Source organism: Hoplias malabaricus, chromosome Y, assembly GCF_029633855.1.
Source record: "Hoplias malabaricus isolate fHopMal1 chromosome Y, fHopMal1.hap1, whole genome shotgun sequence".
NCBI classification, from domain to species: Eukaryota; Metazoa; Chordata; class Actinopteri; order Characiformes; family Erythrinidae; genus Hoplias; species Hoplias malabaricus.
In genome coordinates, this window is record NC_089820.1 from 19,582,581 (window position 1) to 19,609,441 (window position 26,861).

At 43.3% G+C, this 26,861-nt stretch overlaps 1 protein-coding gene across 1 annotated transcript in view; it reads left to right on the forward strand.

Annotated features, from left to right (window-relative positions):
• Positions 1-26,861, forward strand: part of LOC136678376 (myocyte-specific enhancer factor 2C-like) — a 73,373-nt gene that overhangs the window by 10,959 nt on the left and 35,553 nt on the right. Inside the window, exon 2 of the mRNA XM_066656422.1 lies at positions 17,950-18,154. Within this exon, the coding sequence (XP_066512519.1) occupies positions 18,101-18,154 (54 nt within the window). The 5' untranslated portion in view covers positions 17,950-18,100. The remainder of the gene's footprint in view (positions 1-17,949; positions 18,155-26,861) is intronic.

Here is a 26,861-nt window from a genome sequence, read left to right on the forward strand (position 1 = left end):
CTGTAGGAAAGAGAGAGATGGGGGGGGAGAGAGAGAGAGAGTGACAGAGAGAGGGAGTTCCTATTTCCACCTCCTGTTAAACCAGGCCAGCTTTGAAAGCCATTCGTCAGCTAGGACAGTATTTTGAAGGACGAGACAGGTCTTAAACAAGCTTCGTAGTTTAATTCCTTCGTGAAGAACTGTGTCATTCCCCTGTGGAAGAGATTTGTGCTTTGCCTAAAGATGGAAGAATAGCATAAAATGCTTTTTATTCACTGTGTTGAGGCCAATACATCAGAAAACTAACAGGAGTTTTAAAGTCGGACAGATGCTTCATCACCTTTAGAGGGCAGCACTAAGAGAGGCAGGTCTGTTTATTTGAGCCTAGTGGGTCCATTATTTCCTTCTGATATTGGCTCGATGCCTTCACCTCTGGCCACCCTCAGTGAACATGGTCAGTGTTAACACCACAGCTCGGCCATTCTTACAGGATGTCGAGGTAGGGGAAGGCTCCAGGGGCAAAGGCCACAGAATAATTGCATCGCGAGCAGCATGCCTGCAGTAAGTGTCATACCTGTGGTTACTGCTGCTGTGTTAAAAGCACAAGCGTTCTCTGTGTCCGCTTAATGGAGAAGGTCTGATCTTATTAAGCAGAGCATCTTTAGGCAGAAAGGGAAGTGTCTTCGACATGCCTCACTGTGCAGGAAAAACCGTTGTCTTTTCATGCTAATTAAGCAGTCTCCCACCTCGCATTATCTCTCTCGCTCTCTCTCTCTCTCTCTCTCTCTCAAAGGGCTGGGTAATTTGATGATAGCTTATCATTATCATGATATATTATGTTGCAGTGCACTTCTACTTTTCTACTTTTCAGAGCAACAACAAGTGCAAGAAAATAGTGTGGTACCTTTTTGTTTTGCCAGATCATTCCACCCCTAGTTTTAAGTTTTATTTTATTTTTTTAATTCTCTGTCTCTCACTATGTCCTCTACATACTAACTTACAAACTTTTAGAGATGTAAATATATCCACATCCATTCACATCATTCATCAGGCAATACACCGCTACTGTCTCATCTATGGTGAAAAGAGCCATAGGTTGATGAACGTGAATCTCACCGTCAGCTTGCACCAGTGCCATCGACATTAGGTGTTACATCTTCCCCGCCGTCTCGTGTTGTTGCTATAACCCATCGCCACCATCTCCCACTACCTCCTCTTCTTCCCCAGGCCAGTTACTCACTTCACCTCCTCACTCAGAGTCAGGAGAAAGGGCCTAGGCCGACTGCAATAGTGGGTGTCTGGGTGCATTTTAATGGACTGGCGAAGAAAATGTGATATGTCGTATGTAGAGGACTAACAGTATGTATGTGCTTAATGTGTTTATGGCAGCGTATAAGCAACGTATATTTGATAAGCAGGCCACATGCTAAAAGCCACAGTATTGTTCTCAGCGAGAATTTATTATTATTATTTTTTAAGTCACTTTTCCTTAAAATGTTGCCGCGCAGCCTGTCGATGACCCATTTCCAAGATGGTCGAGAAAACAGGGAAGAGCAGTGGAGAAATCCATGGGGAGTAGCCTACGCAGAGAAGTGCATGCAAGAGAGGGAGTCAGCATGCGAGAGAGAGAGAGAGAAAGAAAGTGAGAGAGAGAGAGAAAGTGAGAGAGAGAGAGAGAGAGAGACAAAGGGGGCGAGAGGGAAAAAGAGTTCATTTTTGTTGGGAATTGTATGTGAGAATTGTTGATATTATTCGATTTCTTCCACTTGCCCACCCTCTTTTTCTTGAGCCCAGAGATCATCTCCACTCCCACCTCTCCAGCTACTCCCTCCACCACCGGCCCTCGCGGAAGAGAAAGACAGAGAGAGAGGCGCTGGGAACATTGCATGGATTAAGCTTCCGCAATAGCCCCCTTGCCTAATTACACATGTAATGAGTTGTTTATTTGGGATAATGCGCAGCAGGAGCAGCGGGCCCAGCACCGGAGCCCCGAGCGGACCCACCGGAGAGAGAGGGATGAGACGGAGGGGAGGCTGGACAGACAGCGAGAGAGAGAGTGTGAGAATGGGGAGAAAGAGCTGTCAATGTGGGCTCTGAATGAGGGAAAAGGAGGGCTGCGTTTTAGGGAGGAGAGTGGAGTAGGTACTTTTTCAATGGCCTAGGGTCAAACAGCCCGAGGATTTTTCTCAGGGTGGAGAAACAGAGGGGAAAAAAAAAGGTCTGATATCTTGGAAAACACACAAAAAAAGAAGGAAAAGCAAAGTTCGCAACGGAGGGGATGGGAGGGATGTATGTGCCCGGCAGTGGAGTAGAAGGGAGTGGAAAAGAGAGAGAAAGAGGGAGAGAGAGAGAGAGAGGCTCTGCTATCATTAGCCAAAGGGGACAGGCGAGGTTATGTGAACGGTGCAGCTGGAGAAGGAGCTGAGGGAATTGCAAGGGTGAACTGCTGGGCTGCTGTGAACAAGCCCCCCCCTCTCTGAACCACCCCCGCCTGGTCCAACTCAGAGCAGCCTGCGTTTTCCCAAAACACCCCCCACCCAACACCCCACTAAAAAAAAAGGAGTAGCTAAGATGGTGAGGATAAGCTTCAGCTTCTGGTGCAAGACTCCAAAAGCACACACGCACACATAAAGCGCACTGTTGATTTATACACCGTTTTGGCCATGGGCGCTCGGCTTCTCCTTGTTTTCTTTCTCGTCCTTATCAGCCCCATCGAGAAACAGACTTTATTCAGCAAGAGCTGGTGATTAGCGACGGAATAACAGTAATTAGAAGGGTGATTATTTTTGATAACCCAGCCCCAGCCCCCACCCCGCCCCTAATAAAATAAATAAATAATAATAATAATAAAATAAATACACTGTAACCCCCCGTTTCCTCGTTCAATTCCCCCTCCGAGCTGGATTTTATTGTTTGTTTATTTGTCTTGCTTGTCTCTTCTCATCTTTTTTTTTTCTCCTCGTTGAGCCATCGCAACGTGAACGGAGGAGAAGCACGAAGCCGGTTTAATCCAGCGCCGAGCATCAGACTGACTAAAAGACCCAAACTTTCCCTGTCACCCTTTTGTGATCACATACAAGAAAACGAAGAGAGTGAGAGAGAGAGAGAGAGAGAGAGAGAGAGAGAGAGAGAGAGAGAGAAAAAGGAAAAGAAAAAAGCAGGCCCGCCACAGCTGCGAGACACAAGAAACACGCAGCAAAGGAAGCTATGCAAATGTGCGCAGGCCTGCTACCGTATCCAACAACAAGAAAAAAACACACACACACACACACACACACAGAGGCACATCACACTTCACAAGCATCTCCTACAAAAAAAAAGACAGAATGGAAGATATGGAAGATTTGAAAGGGAAAGGGAGATAAAATACAAGTTGTAGAAGTTTTTTTTTTTTCACAGAGAAGGAAAAAAAGACAAGGTTGAGTTTAATTGCAATGACGCGTGGCACCGTGTCTTCCGTGTCAGTGCAGGAGGTGAAAGATGTCTGAGAATCAATGGTGCACTGGAAAAAAGCAGGGAAATCCACCTTGACAGGTTTTCTCGTACCAGCCGAGTCAAGCCATGCATCGTGGGGTGCAGCTCAAAAATAGCAGCAGCTCAAGGGTCATCTGCTAGCGCTCCAGGAGCTGGAGAAGGACCCGTGGTGGGGGTTTGTGTGTAGACACTGAGTCCCAGTCTCTGTCTCATCATCACACTCACATACAGTCAGGTGCAATCTGGTTTTCTAAGTGTAAAATCATTTCCAGGACAGGAAACAGACTTAGAAAAAACAAACCGGGCATAGCACTGTAAACCCTCCACAAATTCTGAAGGGTTAAACAGCGCCAGAAGTTTATCAGATCTGGCCAGCGCTACTCTTCTCCTTGCCTCCCTTGTGGGCCTTGAGGTTTTTTCCTCCTCCTTTGAAAGTTCGGGTCAGTTTGATTCGCTGCAGCTGCGGTGGACTCTTTAATCAGACGCTATCTTCTCGCTGGTTCACCCCCACCACCCTTTCTTTGCTCCGTCACCTCCCTCCTCCCAGACGCAGACCTCCCTCTCCCCTTAACGCATCTTAATTGGTTGCTTTCTGTGACAAACTACGAGGGCTGGCTTTGATGAGGTCGGCCCGAGCCGTTGCCTGAGCTTTTGCCAACTGCTGCCAGCTCCCCCCACCACTACAAACAGACGAGAAGGAGAGAAAAGAGGAGGGGATGTGGACGTGCTGGTCTCATAATGACAGACTTGGGTAGGATCGGCCCCTCAGGGGACGCCTGGTCCCCTGCTTCAGGCTAGAGTCCGGTAGCCTTGAGGTATCTCTAGCTGCCTTCGCATTATAGAACCTACTGCTCCGTTCCAGTACTTTGCCCAGCCCCCCTCCCCAATCTGGTCTTGACAGGGCAGAGGATGAAGCTGAATAACTTGAGGAACTCATTTCATTTCTGGTTTCAATTGAGAGATTGACTGCTATGATATCTTCTTTATACGATAAAAAATGTGAGGTTCACTGGAACACAGGGACGTGCTATTAAACGTCCTATATCCCACTGTTAGCTCGAGTTTAAATAAACATAATTGTCATGACCGGGGTTAGCTTAGCTCTCAACGCCTTCGCCACCCACCATGTCCTTTTCTAGAATTTTGCACAGCTCTGTGGGAAATTCTCACACTGCTGTGCATCACACTTTCTCTCTGAGAACTCAGACAATATAAGTCAGTCTTGTCATGGTTAAAATCCTCTGTCTTATTGCTTGCGGCTGTTTGTTTCAGTGTGGTACATCATTGTATTTGAAGCAGTTTGAGAAAATTGGTCTTGAACACAATTATTTTCAGCCTGGAGCTTTGGTTTTAACTTGGCCCAGAAGAATGATCTGCCTTTTAAAGCCTTATATGTACAGTTTCAAAAGGTTCCACCAGCCTTTACAGATAAGAACTGTTGATTATTGGAAATACAAGTACATGAACATGATTTTGAACATGAAGTTTTCCCACCAATCCTGGAATATAATAGTAGCCTCAATCTTGAGAAGTTGCAAAGTTTATTGGTGTTTCCGTCATGGCCTAAAACAGTGTGATGATCTGTCACGCTCCAGTGATGAGTGTGGCGTGAGGGGGAATATGCGCAAAGTGCTGTCTCTGATTTGTTTGTATTTTGCCCCATTGCTGCTGGACAGGAAGTCAGAGAGGGAGAAAAAGTGAAGGAAGAGGGGGAGGAAGGCAGAGAGCGAGAGAAAGATTAAGCAAGAGCGGAATTGGAAGAGAGAGAAAGGCACGAAGAGGAGGGAAACAGAAATTGTGGCCCTTTTGCTTAGACAAACACCAACTGCAACAATTGTCGTTTAATGGCGCGAGACATCAACAGTGGGGCAGTGGTTCCACCAATCAGCCCAATCAGCTTGCGGTAACACTGAGTGAGTGTGACATCATTTTGGAACACAAGAAGGCTGTTGGAAAGGGGGATGACTACAGCTTTTTACAGCAGGAGAGTTTAAGAAAGTGTCTGGACTAACACACAGCTGCTCTCCCCTTCTCTTCTCTTTTCCTCAATCTGGGTTACTCGGTTTTCATACAGTGCTTTGGGACCAGGGAGAGAGAGAGAGAGAGAAAAGAGAAAAAAGCGAAGCCTAGGTCGAACTTATGAAGGACATCCTGGTTGAAGTGCGGTGCTTTTATATTTCAGATTTAAACTCCATTTCTTAGAGTCTCTGTGGATCAGCTAAAAATTCTACTGTTCTAAAATTTGATATAATTTTAATCAAAGAATTTACTGACGTTATTATCTCGACTGACCCCAGTGGTGTGATTCACATGTAGCCCTCAAACTCTGGTTCCAGCAGTTAGACAATTTTCGAGGGAGCAGTTGGTGGTGGAATATTTTAGCACGAGGTATTGATTACCATCTCTAGTCACTGAAGCTGCTTTGTTCACTCATTTTGAAATATTGTACGGTCCATTTGAGCCAGCCCCCACATTTCATTTGCTTGCAGAAAAAAAATCGGAGGTCAACAGGAAGCTTTGATTTGCATTGGTGTAGGACCAACCACAACTGGCCTCAAAAGAATTGCATATTAAATGTAAAACAGTTAAGGCCTTTAATCTTGAAACAATATAAAAACATTTCCTTGATTTAAAATGAGATGTGCTTCTAAAATAAGTTTCTGGGAAACGACTGTGTTGCGAAATGATATCTCGAATAGAGGGGAAATAATAAGCAGAGTTTTTACACCAATAAGAAATTTTGAAAGCAGTGAATTTTTTTATCTCGTTTCTGTTTTTATTGTTGATTTGTTGATTGGGTCACTATGGATGTACGAGACTGAAACAGCTTCTTCATATTTACTGTAACATTACAGTCAGAATTGTGCAATTACTCAGAAGGAAAAGAGGCGTTACAGTTGTGTATAAAAGTCAGTCAAATGACAAAAAGAAATGAACACATCTTCTACAGGGAATAGGCATTGTTCATCTAATATTACTGCAAGGGTCTATTTGTTCTGAGTCACATTTTGGAGGGGGAAAAAATATATAAATTATAAAATATGCCCTAAACAAAAAATGTTTTCCAACATGTCACAATTACTAAACATGCAAGTGTCCGTTATATGTCATGGTGTGCTCTCTGTTAAGGACACTCAAAGTGCTTTTAATCAGAAAATATACAAAATGTGTGGTTTGTCCAGGGGCACCCAAACTTTTTGCATACAACTATAACTTCTGTTTTTTTTTTTTTGTTTGTTTGTTTTTTTTTTTTTAAATTTCCCGCTCGCTGTCAAAATAGGGAAGGGGGTGGGGGACTGTTACAGGATTTCAGTAAAACACTTCAGTATCAAGTGCTTCAGTAGCTTACCGTACTTCGCCACACATGAAGAAAAAAAAGTCAGAAGAGAAGGAAAGAAAGAGGCTGGGGGGGCAGCACAGGGAGGGGGAAAAATGGAGAAAAAGAAGAAGCAGAAGAAGTGAGAAGGAAGTGTGTTGGCACCCGCTCTCGGTCTGTGAGCCACGTTAGCCTCTGGGCTTAATTGAAGCCAGGAGGGAGCGTTTAATAATTGCTGTCAGAAGATCAAATTTAATTCTCTTTTTCACAGGACCGCTGTAGGCTAGGGTGAAACAAATTGTCATCGGAGATTTCCAAATGAACAAAGCTTTTAATTAGTCTGATTAGAATGCCAAGGTAGAGAGGGGGCAGAGGAGGAAGGAAAGGAGGGGCGCTTGGGGAGGGAGGGGGGGGGGGTTAAAAAAAATGCAATGAAATAATCAGAGGGCCATCTCAGCTCGCTTCTGGCTGGTGTGGCGATTCGTGATGATTTAAGGCACGGAGAAGCAGCACGTGACTCGGCCTTGAGACACGCCGCAACCCCTGAACACGGCTAACACCGCCACATGCTGTCATCCTCCGCCGAGAACATAATTGGGCGAAGATGTCAGGCCTTTGTCTGTTCCAAGTGACATAGCTCTGGGCCGTGAGCACAGGGAGGTGATTACTCACCGACCAAAGACATGCGCTGCTTCTGTTTATTTCTTTATTTATTCCTCGTCTCCTTCTTTTTTTCCCCCTCAACCATTTCTTTCCACACTGGTAACCTTTAGAAGTCTAGAGCCATTAGCTTCATTTGCTCTACCATTTAAAAGTAATTACATAATTACACCATTATATACGTGTATATTATATAATAAATTACATTAAGATTCAGTTTTTCTGTATCATCAGGTTTGAGCTTTGACCTGGATGAATTATTACGATATTTTAAGTGATTCATGACCAATATTGCAATCACAGTATTAATGCCATAACCTGCTATTGATTTCAGAGCTGAAAGCAATGTGCCAGACTGCAGTTTTCCCTGTTAATAACTTGTTAAGACAATGTTGAATAAGGGGTTATGATAATAATATAAAATGCATTAATGTATATCTTAGTCCAGTATTATGTGTCTTCCGATATTAATGCAGGCACAGAAATGTTAATGAATTACCAGATCTACCTGCATTAGCATAACAGAGCAATACAATTACAGTATTAATGCCATACACATGCTATTGATTTCAGAGCTGAAAGCAATGTGCCAGACTACAGTTTTCCCTCTTAATAACTTGTTAAGACAATGTTGAATAAGGGGTTATGATAATAATATAAAATGCATTAATGTATATCTTAGTCCAGTATTATGTGTCTTCCAATATTAATGCAGGTACAGAAACATTAATGAATTACTAGATCTACCTGTTTTAGCATAACAGAGCAATACAATTACAGTAACTCGGTGCTGCCTAAACACCCCGCTCTGGAGAACGATAAGTACGATAAATTTGGTCAAATATAAACATCTGTTCTGCTGGTGTTTCTCATTTTAAGCAAATATTTGCAGATGTGGATAACTTTCCACTCCACTCCACTCCACAAATGTAGTAATGTTGCTAAAAGAATGTAAGAATGAGAGAAGCTAATCAACAGTCGTTTTTTTGATCACATTTTTGCTTGGTGCCTGTTGGTAATGTGTCATTAAGAAATCTTTCTTGCGAAATTTTAACATTTTCACGGTGTGATTGCGTGTGACGTTGTCACGGTGCCTCGTGTTCACTCTTGCCTGTTTGCTGAAACAGGTTCTGTTCTGTTTGTCCAGTTGGAGAACTGAAGAATTACACCAGAGGTCTATATTTTCATGAGTTTTCATGAGTCTAAGTTTTGAGTGGCAGACTGGAGCGGTGCTGTGGTTGCACCTGGACCTCGAGCTGCCTCTGTGTGACGTGGCAGTGGTTAGACATTTGCTGATAAACACAGCTCTGCTTTTGCAGATGTGTGAAGACGGGATCCTGAACACAAGATTGTGGTTCTTTATTCAAATCACGGTGTCTGAAGACCAGAGCATATGTCAGTGTTATAGGAAAGAAATGACAAGCTGGGTGTGGGATAGAGAACTTGCTCAGGATCTGGGGTGAGTGACATGGCACAATTATAATACGACAATGCGATAGGACATTTGAGATTTATTGCAATATGGCAATTAACGTGGCACCATGATGCAACAGGTAGCAGTCACACAGCTCCAGAGTCCTGGGGTTTTGTGTTTAAACAACTCCCCAGTCACTGTTTGGTGAGTTCTCACTGTGTCTATGTGGGTTTCCTCAGAGTGCTTTGGTTTCCTCTCACAGTCTAAAAGCACACATTATTAGGTAGAGTGACTATTCAAATATGTCCGTAGGTGTGAAAGTGTGAGTGAATGTGTGAGTTTATGTTTAAATGTGTGGTGCCCTGTGATGGACTGGTGCCCATGATTCAAGGTAGGCTCACTGCAAACATGAACAGGATGAAACAGTTATGGAAATGAATGAATGAATTAATGAAAACTACACTGCAATTGCTTACTTTCTTAACAATGTTGCTTGAAGAAATCAGAACATTTTACACAATGACAACTGTTGTAATTTTGGCATGAAAAAAAAAAGGTTTAGCTCTAATATCACTAACAAAATGTATCATGATACTGATCAAATGCTATAATATCACCCACCTCTAACAAAGACCACAAAACTATAATCTCAGCCCATGAGCCTCTGACTTTCTTGCTTTCTCTTTTTCCGTGGCATCGGTATTTTTCAGTTCTGCTTTCTTTACATATTTTGCTTCCACTGTAACTAGCAACTCATCGGGAAGTGTGAATTTTGTTGTCTTCTAGGTACCGTAGTGTATAAAATACAGCTCCTCCAGAAGCTGCACTTTCTGAGAATTACCCATACATTGAGCCTTTGTACAGAGACCACTTCATCAAGCTGCTCCAAAGGTTCCGAGGCCCCCGGTTTGTGCTTGTTCACTCGAGCCGAACACCTGTTCTGAAGAGGACAGTTATCATTCACTACCCAGCTCACCATTCATCTCTGGAACCGAGCAGCTGCCTCCTCTCTGCCTCTCCGCCTTGCTGCAGTTGACACGGTGTGTCGAGCCACGTTGTCCTTGGCCCGCTTGGCAATAGCTAATTGACAGACGGCTCTCACCTGCCCCCTGTTCGTCTCTGGTGGGCCATGGTCAGTGTTTACAGAGGGAGCGAGGAACACGACTGCTGTCAGCACTGCTTCATCCCCTTTTCCACTGCTTACCCTTCATCGTGTGCTGACATATTTACTAACGCAAGGCCGTATTCCAGGCATTAACACCAATTCAGATTCTTTTTCTTCATTGATGTGATGAGAACTTTCAGTAACCCTTGACTGTAGGCCGTCGTTCATAAGGCTACATGGCACATACATTACTCTGACGCAAACCTACATGAACATTTAGAACTTATTTCAAGGATTGTCAACATTTTCTGTGTTGGGATTGACATAAGCAGCTTTTATGATTAATTTTTGTTGGAATAAGATTTTTTAATAAAAGTTGATGTAGGTTTGTGTCAGTTGTCATAAAAGCCCTATGGGAAATGACCTACAATAAACTGGTACTTGATTTTCTTTATCGGACATTTTATTGTTGCTGTCAAAAAAATATATATATAATATTTTTCCCCAAAAATAGTAACTTTATAGAAGTAAAAAACTGTAAATATTCTTAACTTTCAGTGGAAGTCAATGTAAAAGATTTGATTCCAAGTAATTTTAGAGTATTTCTATTGGTTCATTCACACAGCTGCTGTGTTCTAATGTTTTAGTAAATTAAAAATGGACATATGTCAAATTGCCAAATGTAAATATTTGGTCTATCCGGGATTAAGTGACTTGATTGATTGCCTACATTACTTCACAATTATTGTTTACTTGCAGAATTTAACATAAGGGAAAATATAACATTAAACCTTGCCATTTGCCACATTTAACGCACATTTTATTTTTCATTTTTTATATTTTTTAGTGTGTGAGACCGAAACTTATTTTTGTTCAGAGACCAGTAAACTGAGCTGTTGTCTTAAATTTTGTATACCACTAGATTACAACGCTTTATATACTATGGGTAGGTTAGATCAAGGGACACGACAGAGAGACATGTACTGTGTATTCTCTCTTTAGAGATTTCTCTAGGCAATTGAAAACAATCACTTTGACTACAGCTAATTGGCTGCCTAAACTCCATACACAAGCTAAGTGAAGGATAAACATGACATATTTTTCTTCAGAGTTGACGAATACCTTAAAGCCTGAAGCTATTTGATACAGAGAGAGTTCTCTTCAGGAGACATCAGTGAGGCTGGCGACGAAGCCGAGCGTTATTTTAAAGAAATTTACAGCTGATTGCGGGGAGAGACAGGGGTGAAGCATTGCTGTGGAAGGTCCCTGAAAGAGCACTCTGTGCCACGTAAATGAAACCTCTCCTTTTCCATCGAATGCCCTAATCTCACGTAGCACCTGAAAAGAGCTATTCAGCCAGCGCCGCCCAGCAGAAACGCACTTCATCCATAATTTCACACATTCGCTAATAAAGTCTCTCATTGTGGCATTTGGCCATTTTTTCCTGCTTGTCTTTTTTATGGGTTGAGGTGAAGTCTAGGTTTTTTGGGGGCTGGTAAAAGAATGGAGTCAGTGTGGGATTCCCAATCAGAGGCTAGTTGTATGAGAGATACAAAACAATAAAGAGGCTTCATTAGTTCTGCATAGTAAGTAGTTTTTGGAGGGTTTTTTCCCCTGGCTTTATCACAGCCCCCCTTCCATTTTTGGCTTTGCTAGCAGTGCTTGCATCAGAATGTGGCCGTTTGTTTATGGTCAGCGGTGGCGGCAGAAGCCTCAGCTTTCTTTCTTTCTGTTGTTCTCTTCTTTTCTTTCTTCTTTTCTGGCCAGGAGAAGGAAGCGCAGGAGTTTTGGTTCCCATTTTGTGCACTCTGGAACAGTTTAGGAAAGGAAGCACCTTTACACCTTTGATTGTCTGTGGTTGCTGATGTCACGTCCTTCCGCCAGGCTCTGTGTTTGTGTGAGTGAATGTGTGTGTGTGTGTGTGTGTGTGTGTGTGTGTGTTTCCTGTCTGGTTGTCCAGTGTTGGGGGTCTTGGAGGTGAGACCAGTTCTGAGAATGCTGGTGTGTCTTTTGAATGTTGTGAGTAGATGTTAGTGTAAGAGTGTTGTGAACAAAATTAATGTCACACTACTACAACAAACTTCCAACTTATTCTTGCCCATTTGAAAATACCAGCGGCCAACACAGCGTTCGTACATTTCACATGACGGTATATAAGACATATATAAGACCTCATGTTGGTGTCATGCAGTTGTTTCTCTCTTTTAGAAAATGTGAGCACAGTTTGCATTCTTTCTAAAACCACAGTATGTACACCACAACACGTCAGTCTCACTTACAGCCCAGCATACATTCTCCTTAAGCCTCTGAACCAGCCTTGACAGTCACCTCGACCCACGCGCCCCTGAAATCCCACCTCCACCAAGCCGGATTCCAGGTTTAGGTCACTCATCCCATTGCTTGGCTGACCAATTGCTGCTCGTTCACTCTCCTATCTCCCATAGGCAGCCCCGGCTCAGTCAAGAATCTCTGCTTGTAATAACATTACCGAGACAATGGTCTTCCCTGGATCCCCTTTGCTGTAGCTTGGCTGCATCCCTGCGCAGCGTTAACTATCATCCATAAACAGCTGCCCGTTCCCAAATACGTGTATTAAATCAAATCGGCGCTGACAAAATAAACGCTGTTAGGGGAGAAAGAAAGAGTTTTGGGAGGATTAAGCAGGAGGAGAAAAAAAAAGTATCCAAGCATGCTTCCAGGCACTGGCGCAGCAGAGTTCGTCCTCATACTGGAATTGTTCGGAAGCTACATTGAAGCTACTTTTTTTTCGGGCTGTCTCTTCAAGGAAACTGGAGTTTATTTGAAAAGAGTGAGGGTTTATTTAATGTATCGTGCACCTCCTAAAAGGTTTACTTACTGCACTGTAATATGTTATTTCAAATCCCTGCGACCACATTTCCCTGCGAGGATAGAGGATACAGACTCTTTTCAAGCACATGCTATTACCAAATGTGTTGCAGATGTTCAGGAGAAGAGAAGAAAGAGAGAGAGAGACAGAGAGAGAGAGAGAGAGAGAGAGAGAGTCAGAGAGAGAGAGAGAGAGAGAGAGAATACTGTGCTGACAGACGTGGAACTGTAGGAAAAACTAAGATCTTGTTGTCATCCACTACAGGTCGCTCAGCTGGCTAAACAGCACTAAAGGTATCATGAGGTCAGGGATTAACCCCTTAGTCCTACTCCTAATCCTAGAAATATTAGAAAGTAATGTATGATACGTTTAATTACAGTAAATTTAATAAATTATTAAGTTAAATTAACTACAACTTATTTGTGTATGCATCAGAGGTGTACCATAATTAAGTTTTGTATGATTTTCATTTCTGAGGTTGGGATTCTGTGTTGATCTTTTTTTTTTTTTTCTCCCCAAGCTGTTTTTAACACATTTCCAAAACCATATCTTCGCTGTGCATATACAGACCTGTATCTCCATTTTTGTTGTTTTTAATTTTGCTACATCATTTAAACACAACTGTGTGAAAACTTCATAATGAATGGACCAATAGAAATGCTCTAAAATTGCTTGGAATAAAATCTTTTTCCATTGACTTCCACTGACTTCTTCTGTAAAGTTACTATTTTGGAGATACATGTTTTTCTTTGGACAGTGACGATGTGTTCTATGTTGCCTCAGATAAACAAAGGTTCTCCACTTGAAAATCAAAACAACCAAAAATCTTGTCCCATGTTGATGTCTGAAAATCTGTGGGTGTGTCCTTCGTGTAAGCCCCGCCTTCTCTATTTATCTAGTTATATCCGAGCTGTGCCGTTCCACACAGGTCTGGACTCATGGGCCAGGTTATGGTTTCTGTTCCCATCTGTTTTGTTGATCAGTAAATACCTAAGTAAATCGTCAATGTGGAACCAACCAATCATAGCAAATCCCACCCGAAAATGGTTTCTCTGCTCTCGGCATGGTTTGTTACTGAGATGTGGAAACGCTACTAAAGTCCTTAACTCTGTGAGGTAGTGAGAGTGAGAACCTCTGTAGACACACGCTAACAGGTTAAAGGGTTGGTCCTGTGTTCCAGGTGTGACGGTGTAACTCAGAGAGACAGTAACGTGAGGTAATGTAACTGTAGAGTTGAGAGGGTTGTTGTATTGTTTCATATTCCTCATGAATCATAGTCAGTTCTCACTCTCTACCCTTCAAATAAGACCTTAGCTTTTTTCTTTTCTGACTTTTTTCCTTCGTTTCTGAGGCAGCCTATCAGATAAGCAAGCACATGAAGTTATATCCACTCTATTAAGACTTTGACAATACAATTGAGTGTAAATGATTTTTTTTTCCCCTAAGTGGAACACTTGGGAATGAAACGACCCAGAATTGTGCTTGGTTTTGTTCGTACCCATTGCCCTCTCAGCTCTAGTTCTCATCGAGAAAAAGGAGAATGTGGGAAGGGGGGGCTGGGGGTACACAGAAAGAGAGAGAGAGAGAGACAGAGAGAGAGAGAAAGAGAGAGAGCAAAAACCTCATTACATCTAAGTACTGACACTCAGTTTTCCCCTTTTTCTCTCACTTCTTTTTTTCTTAATCCTTAATCTTTATTTCTTTTCTCTTTCTCTCTCACTTATGACAGGAAAAAGAAGGCATGGTTAACAGATGGAAGGCTTCTCTCTCTCTCTCTCTCTCTCTCTCTCTCTCTCTCTCTCTCTCTCTCTCTCTCTCTCTCTCTCTCTCTCTCTCTCTCTTTCCTGTTTATAACTTGTTCTCTCTGTGTTTTACTCATTCCTGCTGCCCTAGCTCTCACAGTTACATATGGACACACACACTTGACAGCCCCCCTTTTCTGTCTCTCTCTCTCTCTCTCTCTCTTACAGCTTCCCTCTCTGACCTCTCAGCCCTTAGCAGTGACCCCTCAGACAGGCTGTCTTCTCACTACTGCACGACCCAAGTCTTTGGGTCTCTCTCTCTCCCTCTCTCACTCTTTAAAATGGCAAAAAAATCCTGTTACTTTTATTTCTCTCTCTGTGGAACACTGGTGGTGTACAGACACACACACACACACACACACACACACACACACACAAACACACTCATACACAAAGCACTGTTTACTCTCATCAAAGCATGTCAGTCACATGTGTGGGGAAGATAGGGCGTCTCTTTTATTCTCCCTCTCTCTTTCTGTGTGTGTGTGTGTGTGTGTGTGTGTGTGTGTGTTTGTGTTTAGGTGACAGTGTTGTTTTGCTTGTTTATTAGTTCAACCCTACAAATGTAAACCGCATTGTGTTTCATAGTCAGCTGAAATATATCTCTGTTTATTACTAAAGCATAATACAATTGTTCTACACCGCACTTCGTCCAACACCACAATTAATTAATTTAATTTCCGTCTGAATGTGATGTAATTACAAGTTAATATTCCAGCTTCTGGAAAAATATTAAAAGTATTCACTGGATGAAAATATAAAATACAAATAAAAACACCTTCCTTGTAACAGTGAGCATGTCTGTATTTGCTGCATCTGTTGTAGTCTTTTGGAGACTTTTCTAAAATATTAAAGAATTTTCCAGGGATATTTTTCCACACCTCAAAAGTTCCTTCTTAGAAATCGGTTGCGTTTTCAGCTTCCCACAATCCTCGGGAATCCCAGCCACACTCAGTGATGTAGAGGTCTGTGGTAGACAGTCCATTTACTCCATTTTCTTAGCAATGGCTTCTTGGCAGCTACACTTTCAGACTCATAGTAGTTCAGCACAAATATCAGCACAAGCACTTGAAATCTCCCTCTGTTAGATCTAAGAAAGAAATTTACTTTAGTCTCTTTCTGACCAAGGTGCTTACACTTAGCTGAGGACCTAAGGCCCTTGGTTGTTTATCCTTATTTAACTCATAGCGCATTTTCCCAGCAGAGTTACCGAGGAACGAGGTAAAACAGACAGAACAAAGCTGATCTTATCAATAGGGGACGCCAACACGGAACCAATCAATTTAGCTTTTTAAGCATCCGAGCATTCGGCTGCACTGAGGTGACGGCGGCCCATGCCAGCTTCGTGGCTGCATCTCGGTAAATATTTACACAGTAGTCTAGTCATTATCACTTGCTTGTTGCCAGGTTGTTTTGCTCCTTGTTCAACAGAAGTCCTTCAAACAATCATCGTGCTAGCTTTAGTTTCATCATCCAGGTGTTAAGGCACTCGCTGACAGTCTTCCTAACAGCTCTCATAGAGTGTGACTGGTGTTGTTGGGACTCTAATAAAGCATCCCATTAAGTCCGTTATTAATAGAGACCACAGCACACGAACGGTGCTAGGCAATTATAGAAGTAACAGCATAAAATTTTCCTTTGTCTCGCAGGCTGCGTGTGTTTGACCAATCTGTTTTAATAGGATCGTGAGGGAATTTAACATCTCAGCGTAGAATCTTATGGAGTAGCCTCATAGTAGCAAGCAGCAGAATTTGACAACACTTGCTGTTTTGACTCGTATGGAATGGAAGTATGGCTCCATTCGCATTCGTTGCTCATAGTGCCACATAATCCGTCTCCCTACAAACTGTCACTTAGGTAAAACAGGTGCAACATTAGAACACCAAGGAAGGTGCACGGGACTTGCCTGCACGAATATTGCAAACTGGAGTTTCTGAAATCTGCTTATCAAAGAGCCAGAGGAGGACAGATCGGTGGATAGACAGAGGGGAAGACAGAGTGACACGTCTTTCAGATGTAACGACATCAACGTCTGTGACTCGCTCTGGCAGGTGCTGGGGAAGCGTGCTTCAGAAACAGGCAGAGGGAAGAAGGGAGAGGGGAGGAAGAAGAAGAAGAAGAAGAAGAAGGAGAAGAAGTAGGAGGAGGAAGAAGAGGGGAAAAAAAGAAGAAGAAAGAGAGCGATGGAGGGGTTTTAATGCGACACCGCTGACAGCTCCACTGCATTACACCCAGCCTAAATAATGGGATGCTCATTTGCATAACGAGGGACGTTATCACCTCTACTGTCAGAAGAAAACACAACAACACTTCTGCCGCTCCTCCCCGAGATGAATCGGGTTGGCCTACTTTATGGCACCGGGGAGGTGCACTCGATGTGCACACACATGCCCGCGCCCGCACACACACACACACAAGAGATAGCTCGCATCGTTTGTGATCGCTAGCTCTCACAGTACACGGATCTAAAAGGTTAGCTGCTCGAGTGAGGGCAGCCCCTTCAAACTGAGGAGCTCTCAGCAGGAGGCCTGATGAAGGCCTCATACTTCTCTCATACTGAGAGAGAGAGAGAGAGAGAGAGAGAGAGAGAGAGAGAGAGCTACACTGTGAAGTGATTACAGGATCATGTCAGAGAGAGGCTCGTGGAGTGTGTTTTGCAGAACAAACCAGAGCAGCCCACGTTGGCATCAAGCCTCTCTTTCAAATCCACTGATATCCACATTGTTTTATGAATCAGTCGTGCTTACACAAGAAGCCATCTGATGTATCCCATCCACCACTGTTATCATGTTCTCGAGCTGATCCTACATAGCAGGGAAAATACCTGCCCAAGCCAGCGCCTTATTTCAGTTTGTGTTTTACAAGAAACATGAGAGTGGTTGCAATACGCACAGTAGCGCTTTCTGACACAGTAGCAATATATCTTTTTTTTTTTTTTCTTCAAGAAACTCGATTCGCTTCAGCGTTCAGGACGGCGTAAACACCACATTGCGGGTGATTAGAGCCGTTAAGTTAGTGGCACTTCCAAAAAACCCTGTCAAAATCTGGGCAACTGCGGAGAGAGCGTGACAGTGCTGTCTCTCCTCGTAGTCGGAGCGCCGAAGAGCTGGCTCTGATTTGCATGATATCGACAGCGAAAAACAGCGCTCGCACAAAATGTTGACAGATTCTTTTGTCTTTATTCACTGTCCCATGTGGCTCAGACTCTTCTTTTTCTTTTTTTTCCACACTGTGGTTTTTGCCATTTTTCATCTGACATAATGCCTCTCTCTCTCTCTCTCTCTCTCTCTCTCTCTCTCTCTCTCTCTCTCTCTCTCTCTCTCTCTCTCTCTCTCTCACACACACACACAGGTACAGCTGCAGGAATCTTTGAATTGAGTGGAGCAAGTACAGAGAAGAAAGCAAAGTTTGAGGAACCGCAAAAAAAAAGAAAAAAGAAACGGGAACAAAAGCAAAAAAAAGTTATCTGGTGAAAGAAGAGTGAGAAGAAAGGAAGGGGACAATGGGGAGAAAAAAGATTCAGATCACGCGGATTATGGACGAACGCAACAGACAGGTAAGTCACTCCGGCTGAGCGTGAGACCACGCAGAATTAAGCTCAACCACTAAAGTTCAACCCAAATGATTTCCAGGCGCTTGCTGACTCCAAACAGCTTACTTTCAAACTGACACTGTCCTTTGTAAAAGCAGCAGTGGCACTGATGTGTGACACCCTTCCAGCAGCCCAAGCACGATGTGCCACCGGCTTTAACTAATGGCAGTGGAAGATTACTTTAGCAGGGGCGGGTACCGAGTGGGAAGCAAGTGCAAACAAACAGGCAAACAGCAGCTAAGGCCCGCAGTGGAGGGAGAGAGGGGAGGAGCCGCGTGAGTTGATTTCCAGGGGCGTACCAGTCGGGCCAGTAGTTTTCCTTTTCACATCGGCTAGTAGGTGGAAGCCAATGAGATATAAGCCCTGTGAGTGACATCAGCACAATGTCCTTTACAGATTAAACCAGCAGACTTTTACAGTTATTGTTAGGATCTTAAGAACCTGGTGTTTTTCCACGTATCCTCAGATTCATCCCCCACATGATGTAATATTATTCAACCACAATGGAATGGTTGTAATGATTATAGTCTGGTATCAAGGACAGTTAGAGCTTTGTTGTTGGTCATGCAGCCATTTCTAGAAATGGTTAAATGGTAATAGGTTTTTTTTCTGTTTCTTTGTTTGTTCTGAAGTTTGATTTAAATTAAATGTAATATATTTTCATGACCTGCTCAGGGCATGAGGCATCTCCAAACACACACAGATATCACACCTAACAAATTCTGTACTTGTATCGATTATGGTGGTGCCAGTAACATAGGTACTTGTTTTACAGCAAGATCAATGAGCTCTTCTCTGGGGCCGATGTTTACGTCTGCCCGCTGTTAGAGAAATAGGAGTTTAAAGGTGCCTTCAGAGGGCAAAAGATCAACCAGAAGCCTGACTTTGAGGCACTTAGTGAGGTACTTGACTGTAGTTCTTTTGGCTCTGTGTTTTCTTTTTTTTCTTTTTTTCCCGCCTGTTCTCTTTTGCATGCTCATGAGTCCACCTCTTACGCCACAACCTTACACAGCATCTATTCAGTTCCTAGGAAGAAATAAAAAGACTGTTGTTTTGGGGACTTTCTGGAGCTAACAGTTTCGATATCACAGAAGGGGTCCACACTCCAGTTAATGGCTGCTGTCGGGACTTTGGGGAGAAGTTGATCAATTATTGAAGGTGGCATGAGGGGCAGAGGAGGAGGTGGAGACAGGAGAAAGTAATGGGTGTGTCATACAGCACAGACGGCAGGGGGATGTGACATTAGTCATTCAGTGCTGGTAGGTTGAGTGAGTTCCCCCCACTCCTGCCACCCCCCTGAGGAAACCAGCAGCTCACATGCACATGGTGACCCTGCCAGTAGTTCTTCGTTTCCTACCGGTAGTCTTTTCTTCTTCTCGCATGTGTAGGAATATTAGAGTTAAGAGTGAGTCACTTACTGACCATTTGGCAGACACAGAAATCTTAAAACGTCCTTCACAGCATTTCAGTGCTAGTTTATGACAGATGGTTGTCAAGGTGGTATGACAGAAGGCTGCTTTGATAAAGAGCCATGTGGAAGGGTACAGAAAAAGAGAGGAAGAAAGTGGAAAGACAGCAAGAAGGATGCAGGGAGCATGGTCTAGGTCAGGATGTTTTTGGAGGTGGCTATCATATTGCACTGAGAGCATCCTGTCCTGGTGTTATCGCTCTCTCTCTTTCTCTCTCTCTCTCTCTCTCTCTCTCTTGCCCAAGATCAGAGATTGATACAGGAAGGGCACCTGATGAGAGACAATGCCACAGCCTTCCGGGACTTGGGATCATGAGGGATAGAAGGAGGGCAAGGCGAGACAATAAGAGATTTACAGCTTACCACATTTTTTTTATAGAACCAGAGAACATGCTACACACATTCTGTATGATGTAAAGGTTCTATTTTGAAGTTATTGAAGACCAAGCGTCCCAGTCAAGAACCATCAAAGAAGATTTATTTATTAGGAGAGTGTTGAGCTTGTTTAAATAATGTATCGGTTGAAAACATGATCATGCTCTAGGTAGCTAGAACAGAGGTCACTAAAGACAGTGGTCCTCCCACATTCACACATTTTAATGACTGCAGCAAACAAGCAAGGTCTGTATGATGCAAGGAAACCATGAAGACGGACATCACAAGACAAGAATGGGGGACCTTTGACTCATAAACTTTTTTTTTTCTTTCTTTTTTTTCTTTTTCCTTTCCCCTCCCCCACCCCTCGCTCTCAATTTGTAGAAGTCGTGACTGGGCCTTTGCATATTTTCACTTCCCCTTTAAGGAAATCTTTCCATACCAAAGCAAAATAAATAACTGCCTCCTTCAATGGTGTTACCTTTGGTGCAGCATTCTTGAGATGTTTGCAGGGCTTTCATGCAAATGCCGTAAGATCCTGCGTCCGATTCCATGGTAAGCATTTGCTATTTTCTCGCTGAGTGAAAAAGAAGTGGTGGAATAAGCCGTATTTGCCCAAGGAACGAATCCTAACCCGCAAATTCTTATGGCCTCTTCTTTGTATCATGCCTGAACTGCATGAATACAAATTCTGTGATCTCCTGTTCAGAATGAACATAGCATTTGCTCAGAGCGCACCCTGTCCCGACCTGAATTCTAAGACATTAAGACGGTTTAAGGACGAAATAAAAGGGTGGTTTATTTGATTCGTTAGCCCGGAATATGAGGCCACCTCAAAGAGCAGGAAAACAAAAAGGACCACTTATCTCAACATTGCCTAAAGCTGGCATGGGTTCCAAAAAGAAAGATTCTGAAAAAGCGCTCTGAAATCTGCGCACCTCGTGTCTTTGCTCATCATCCCTCTCCTTTTATCACCAACATCGGAGTGGCAGGCCTTCGTCCGGCCACCCTGCCTGTGGCGCCATGCCTGTGGGCACCAGACCTCCATCGCCCTGGGCGGCCACTTCGGCCTCCATCGCTGACCCCCCCCCCAAAAACACTTCCCCAGAGCACAGGCACCTCCAGCAGGCCTCCCCTGTGTTGACTGGCTGCCCAGATGTCCAGACAGAGGGCATCAGTGTGCGCTGCCTGGCTCTGTGCCCCCCGGCCACTCAAGCACTTTTCCCGGGCGCATCACATGAAAGGACCCCCTGTGTCATAAAGCGCGTTAGCTGCAGCGCTAGCTAGCATCTGCTGCCTGCTAGAATCTCTCTTGCTTGCATCCATAACTTGAGCTCCACGCGTCGTGTGGCAGCCCTCACTTTATTATATATTATATTTATAGGACATTTCGCTGTGTGTCATATAACAAGCAAAACAGATGCTGTATGAATTAAGTTAATTCATTTTTATATTCTCAAAAAACGCCATCTCATTGCCGATCTAGATGCAGTAGCATTGGAGCCGCCTTTAATTGAGCCTAATGAAGGGTGGCTAATGTTGGGTTGTGATCCATCTGGTCGGGTGGCAGGCCAGACTTGGGCCAGGTCAGGAGAGGCCAGGACGAAGTGGCCCCTGATGGCAGCGTGGCAGGATGGGGGATGTAGTCATTAGTCATAGGAAGGATAAATGGTTTGCAGCTGAGCTGTTGTGCTTCGAGGAGAAGACCCTTTTAAACAAGTCAGGACCAAAGCAGTGGCGGTTATTGTAAGTCATGATTATTAGCCTAATTAATGCAGAGAATACTGAGTGTACAGGGAGGGGCAAGTCTCACATTGTTGGTGCTGTCTGTGCCATTTCCACTAGCTCTTGGAAAACATTTGCATAAAGAAGGCACTTCTCTGGTGTCCCTAAGGCATCGTACCTTGATCAAAAGCCCTATCTCCATAAGACAGCCGGCGTGTGGGGTACAGTACACGCCTAGGCCAGGAATCAAACAAGTCTCATTTGAAACTATTTGTTCTTATTCGCTGGCATCTGTAGGCACTTGATGTGGTTCTACCTCCAGTAAATGACTTGGCTAAGGCATTCAACTCTGCATTCGGTAGGGTTCAGTAACTTTTCTCTTCATCTGAGCTTGGTGGAGTGATGGCATTGAGAAGGAGCTGGATCCCGGCACCCGTGACAACAGAGATGTCTCTCCAATCAACAGCGGAGAGGTGTGAAACAGTTTGAGTGAAATTAACAGCAGGAAAATAATGAGGCCCTCTGGGTATCCCATCACCCCTACTCACCTTCTTCCGATTCCCACCTTGCTCTTCTGATCGCTTCCTCTGCCTCTGTCTCTCCCCAAAAAAAGGCAATGTGCTTAGATTTTCTTCTTCTTCTTCTTCTTCTTCTTCTTTATCTTCAAATATTCCCTTCCGTTTCATCAGGGCCTATCTTCTCCAAATCTCTTCTTTGAATTTGTCTTCCACATATTTACTTCCTCTTGCATTAATTGTCATTCCTTCTTTTTTCTCATTATAGTGTCTCTTCCTCTTTTTCTTTGCATGCTGATTTTATTTGCTTCTTATTCACCTACACGTTGCATTCAGTTTGCACTGTCAGCTGGAATAACGGTCAGTCTGGCCATGTTCGTTCAGCTATTTGCTCTATAAACAGTTACATTAACATCAGTATGTCACACTCATTTGTTTTTCAAGTTTTTATCCCAAGCCTCATTTCTATTAAATATGAATTGCTTAATATTTCCCACTTTGTTCGCTTTTTATTATCCACTTGTTGTTTTCATTTTCCTTGAATCTAGGTCACCCAGCTTTGGCAGAAGCAGCCAAAGGGATGCAAAGGGTGTGTAGATGGTGTTGAAGTCAGAATAATAAAGACACAAAAGTCATACAAAGGCTCCATTGCCAGCTTACGCACACATACCTCCAATTAAGACGTCTGTGAAGGGCAGTTGAGGGGAGCAGGGTCCCCAGGGTGTGGGTGCAGCATGTGGGCGATTCAGTAAGAGGGCAGGGGTTGGGGGGGGGGGGGGGGGAGCATGGTGACAAATGGCTGCTCGTCCTCTCTGTCTCTGTTCTCCGGAGGAACTCCCCCCCGGGGAAAACAGAGAGCCCGGGAGGCGGGAAGCAGAAGCGAAGCCATTGTGAAGGGGAAGCCGTCAGGCACTTCCTGTTATGAGAGGAAATGCACACAAATGTGCTTCCTGACCCCCTGTCTCCAACCCCCTCACATACAGGGCAGGGAGTCAGACTGCTGCTGACCTCATTTCTCCGGATTCCTCACCCATTCCCTTGGTTAGTTTTGGGAATTTTATTCAGCTCAATTGATCATGGTCCCGACCTCAAATTGTAGACTAGGCATTTTACTTACAGGAGCGTGTGTTTAGATGTATATCTGACATTTTTAGGTTTTCAGTCCATGGTCACCAGTCACCCTTCTCACAGATGATTTTCAGAAAGCTCCTGACTGTTCTCACCCACTCACCACATAGTGGAGAAGGTGCCATTTTCAGCAATTAACACTGTGGCTTGCCAAAAGCTCCAAAGCATCAGGAAGAGTGAGGCATGACAATGTGGCAGCAGGTTCAGCAGGGAACTGGAGAAAAGAAGAGAATCATACACTGGGCTCTTGTGATCTGCCGTTACAGCAGTAGCAGCAGAAGGGATAACTTTGAAGGGCCAGAGAGGATGTGATTTGTTTGAATACCACCGTGTCTCAAGGACATTGCCAGTCAGTTTTTAATGTAAGGTTTTTTTTTTGCTTCTGTATTTAATCCAATGGCAATATAGGTGCGTTATGACCACATTCAGATATATTTTGGTCTGTTGTTGTTGCTGATGGATGAAAGAGAATGTTTAACGGAAGGAAGAACACAGATATCTAGTATTGTGCAAAAGTCTCTCGGGAAACTAAGTTTATTGTTGATATTTTAAATTATATATATATATATTATCTTCTCCAAAAGTGTAGGGCTTGTATTTAATTATGTATAATTACCATGAATACCACAACATGAATACAGAGAAAGTAAAAGGATTTTTTTCAGCAGTAGATGTGTTGTGAGGGAAGTATGAATAACAAAGTTTGTTTTCAGATATTATACTTAATCATATGGATTTGTTAAATCAACAGCACACTTGATTTAACATAAAGAACTATTTGTTAACTGCTAAAACCAAACTAAAACCTCAAACTGCCAAAAAGTAGAGATCTGGAAAGGGTTAAACCAACACTTTCACACAGAGAATATCACACTTACTGCTTTAATATTATTAGGTTTTATTCTTTTTATTTGTTTGTTTGTTTGTGAACTTTTCCTGTTCAGATAAATAGCTTTTTAAATCTTTTTCTCAGGTGACTAACACTTTAGCACAGTACTGTTGATTTGAAAGTAATCTAAAGGGAAGTACACCCAACACACAATGAAAAGGGCAAAGGCCAGATCATACTAGGATTCTCAGAAGTCTTGTCAGGAAGGGCTGAATTTTTGACCTTTTCCTAGGAAAAGAAAAAAAAAAAACAAATGAAGTTATGATAGTGACATCTTTGAGTACATGTCACTGTCTGTAGCTGGTAGTCTCCATTTATTCTCAGGGCTCTTCCAGAATAGTCAATGTCCTTAACTCATTTCTTGACTATGTCTTGTTGAAATGCAAGTGCAAGGGTTTTACTGTAAGTCATGCGCTCTAGGTGGGGCTTGGTTGAAAACGCAGCACTCTTAAAAATGATGGTTCTACAAGGGTTCTTTATTAAAGGAAACGGTCCTATATAGAACTAAGAGACTTTTGAATTTTGGTTAAAGCTTTTTTTGCATCGTGAAGGGGTTCTTCAATTTGATGGAGATTGTGCTATAGATGGTCTTATACGGCACATTTTGAAAAGAGTTCTATATGGCACCAAAATGGTTCTACTGTTGTAACAAGCTTGATGTTGTAGCCATAGAAGAAACCTTTTCTTAAAAGTGCTTTATCTATAGTATGCATTTATAGCGCATTCTCCATCAGTCTGAAGAGCCCTTTCACAATGGAAGGAAGCCTTTAATCATGTGAAAGGTCCTTCAAGTGTTCACGGTTCTATATAGAACCCTTGTAGGAGCATCATTTTGAAGTGTGAATATTAACAATAGCGTTTGTTTTCTGTAGCTACAACATAAGACATAGGTTAGATATTTGTGAGAAAACCATAAATCCCTTCTGTGCACTAACCATTTAATTCAACTTAACCAAGTTGTATGGAGAGATAACGTCCAAGAAAGAAGCTTTCTCATGTACCATCGTCTGTTGTAGGGTACAGGACAATACCAGGACAATGCAGGACAATTCAGTGGCTATAAACAGGTCCAGCAAATGTTTAGTAGAGGGTTTTACAGGCCAGCTAATGCAAGTTATCTGTCTTAGTTTTTTTTCTTTTAAACTGTACATCCTGACAACAATGTGTGTAGTTTGCATTTCTCGATACACAATGCAACACTGGTTGCTTTCGAATGTGTGCACTGAGCTCCAAGAGCGCCCTGACATGGCAGGAAAGGCAAAAAAATAAATAAATAATTAAAAACCCAGGTTTCACATTCTTATCGGCAGCTACAGAATGAGTCAGCGACAGCATCGTGAGGAAACTTCACACACAGCCAGCGGGCTCCGGGGCGACAACTTTCTGCAGAAAGCTCTTGTCTCTACCTTGGCCTTCTTCTTTAATAGAAGTAGAACTGTCAAAACAATCGATGGTGTTCTCCGAGCTTTCCCTAATGAACCTCGCTGATGAGACCTAATCAAAACATAATCACTTCCCTTATGGCTCAGCGAAGAGGAATGGCACAGGGCCGCTGACAAGATTTTATTTTACCGTAGCTGTCAGCGGGAGAGGCCGCCTGTACCCTGCTACTGTCACCCATAGGATGGCATCCGTGTGAGGGAGGCAGGTGTAGGTGCGTGGAAAAATGTGTGTGGGTGTTGTGCGCGGTCTTGAAATCTCCCACATCCGAAACGCACCACATGTCAGACTCCTCTCTGTTTGGTGATACAATTAACAGCACATTTTGTAATGATTTATTTATTTTTTTTCGTCAGCGTTCCTGAGGTGTGCATTGTCTCTGAAATAATACAACAGTTGTGTATCAGCAAGTGGAAGGTATAGGGTGGTGTCTCGCAGCTAACATGTTTACCCTTCTATTAAACGTTACCAGGTAATTGGCTTTGCAGCGTAGCTTCTTTGTTTTGCACTTGAAGAGTGTCACGGCAAGAGAAAAGAGGGGTAATGAGAGATTAAATTGTGAAGCTTCATTTCTGGCACACGTAGCTGATTATTCGATGTGTTTGTGCATAATTTTAATGCAGGCTCCAAAGACCTACTCCCTATTCCTCTTCCCTCCTGCCCTTTTAATTATTTAGCTTTCCTGAGTTCTCAAACCAACCCATGCAAACAAAACAGGTGTTCACTAGAATAGTTTTAGTATAGAACACCATCGCTGGATCCTGACAGGGACTGTTCTGCTAGGACTCTGCTCGGCTAAGTGCTTCACCACAATCTTTAGTGCAATATCAGAGCTGTAAGCCAAACACAAACAGTTTTCTGATGCTTGCCGCCACTCAGCTGCAGTTCCATGTGAACTCAGAGCTCCCAGCCCTGCCGTTAAAGTCAAACACTGTGGGAGATGTAGGACTTCGCTGAGCCATGATCCTTTGCCACAAGTCACATCAGCCTTGTGGTTTCACTAGAGCTTCGCCTGTGTTGCTCAGAGCATGCCGTGGCACTCACAAGTCCAAGGGTGCAGGCGATTATTTATAATGTTTCTAATTTGATAGATGAGAGCGCCTTCTGAGAAGACACCTGTCTGTGTAGCGA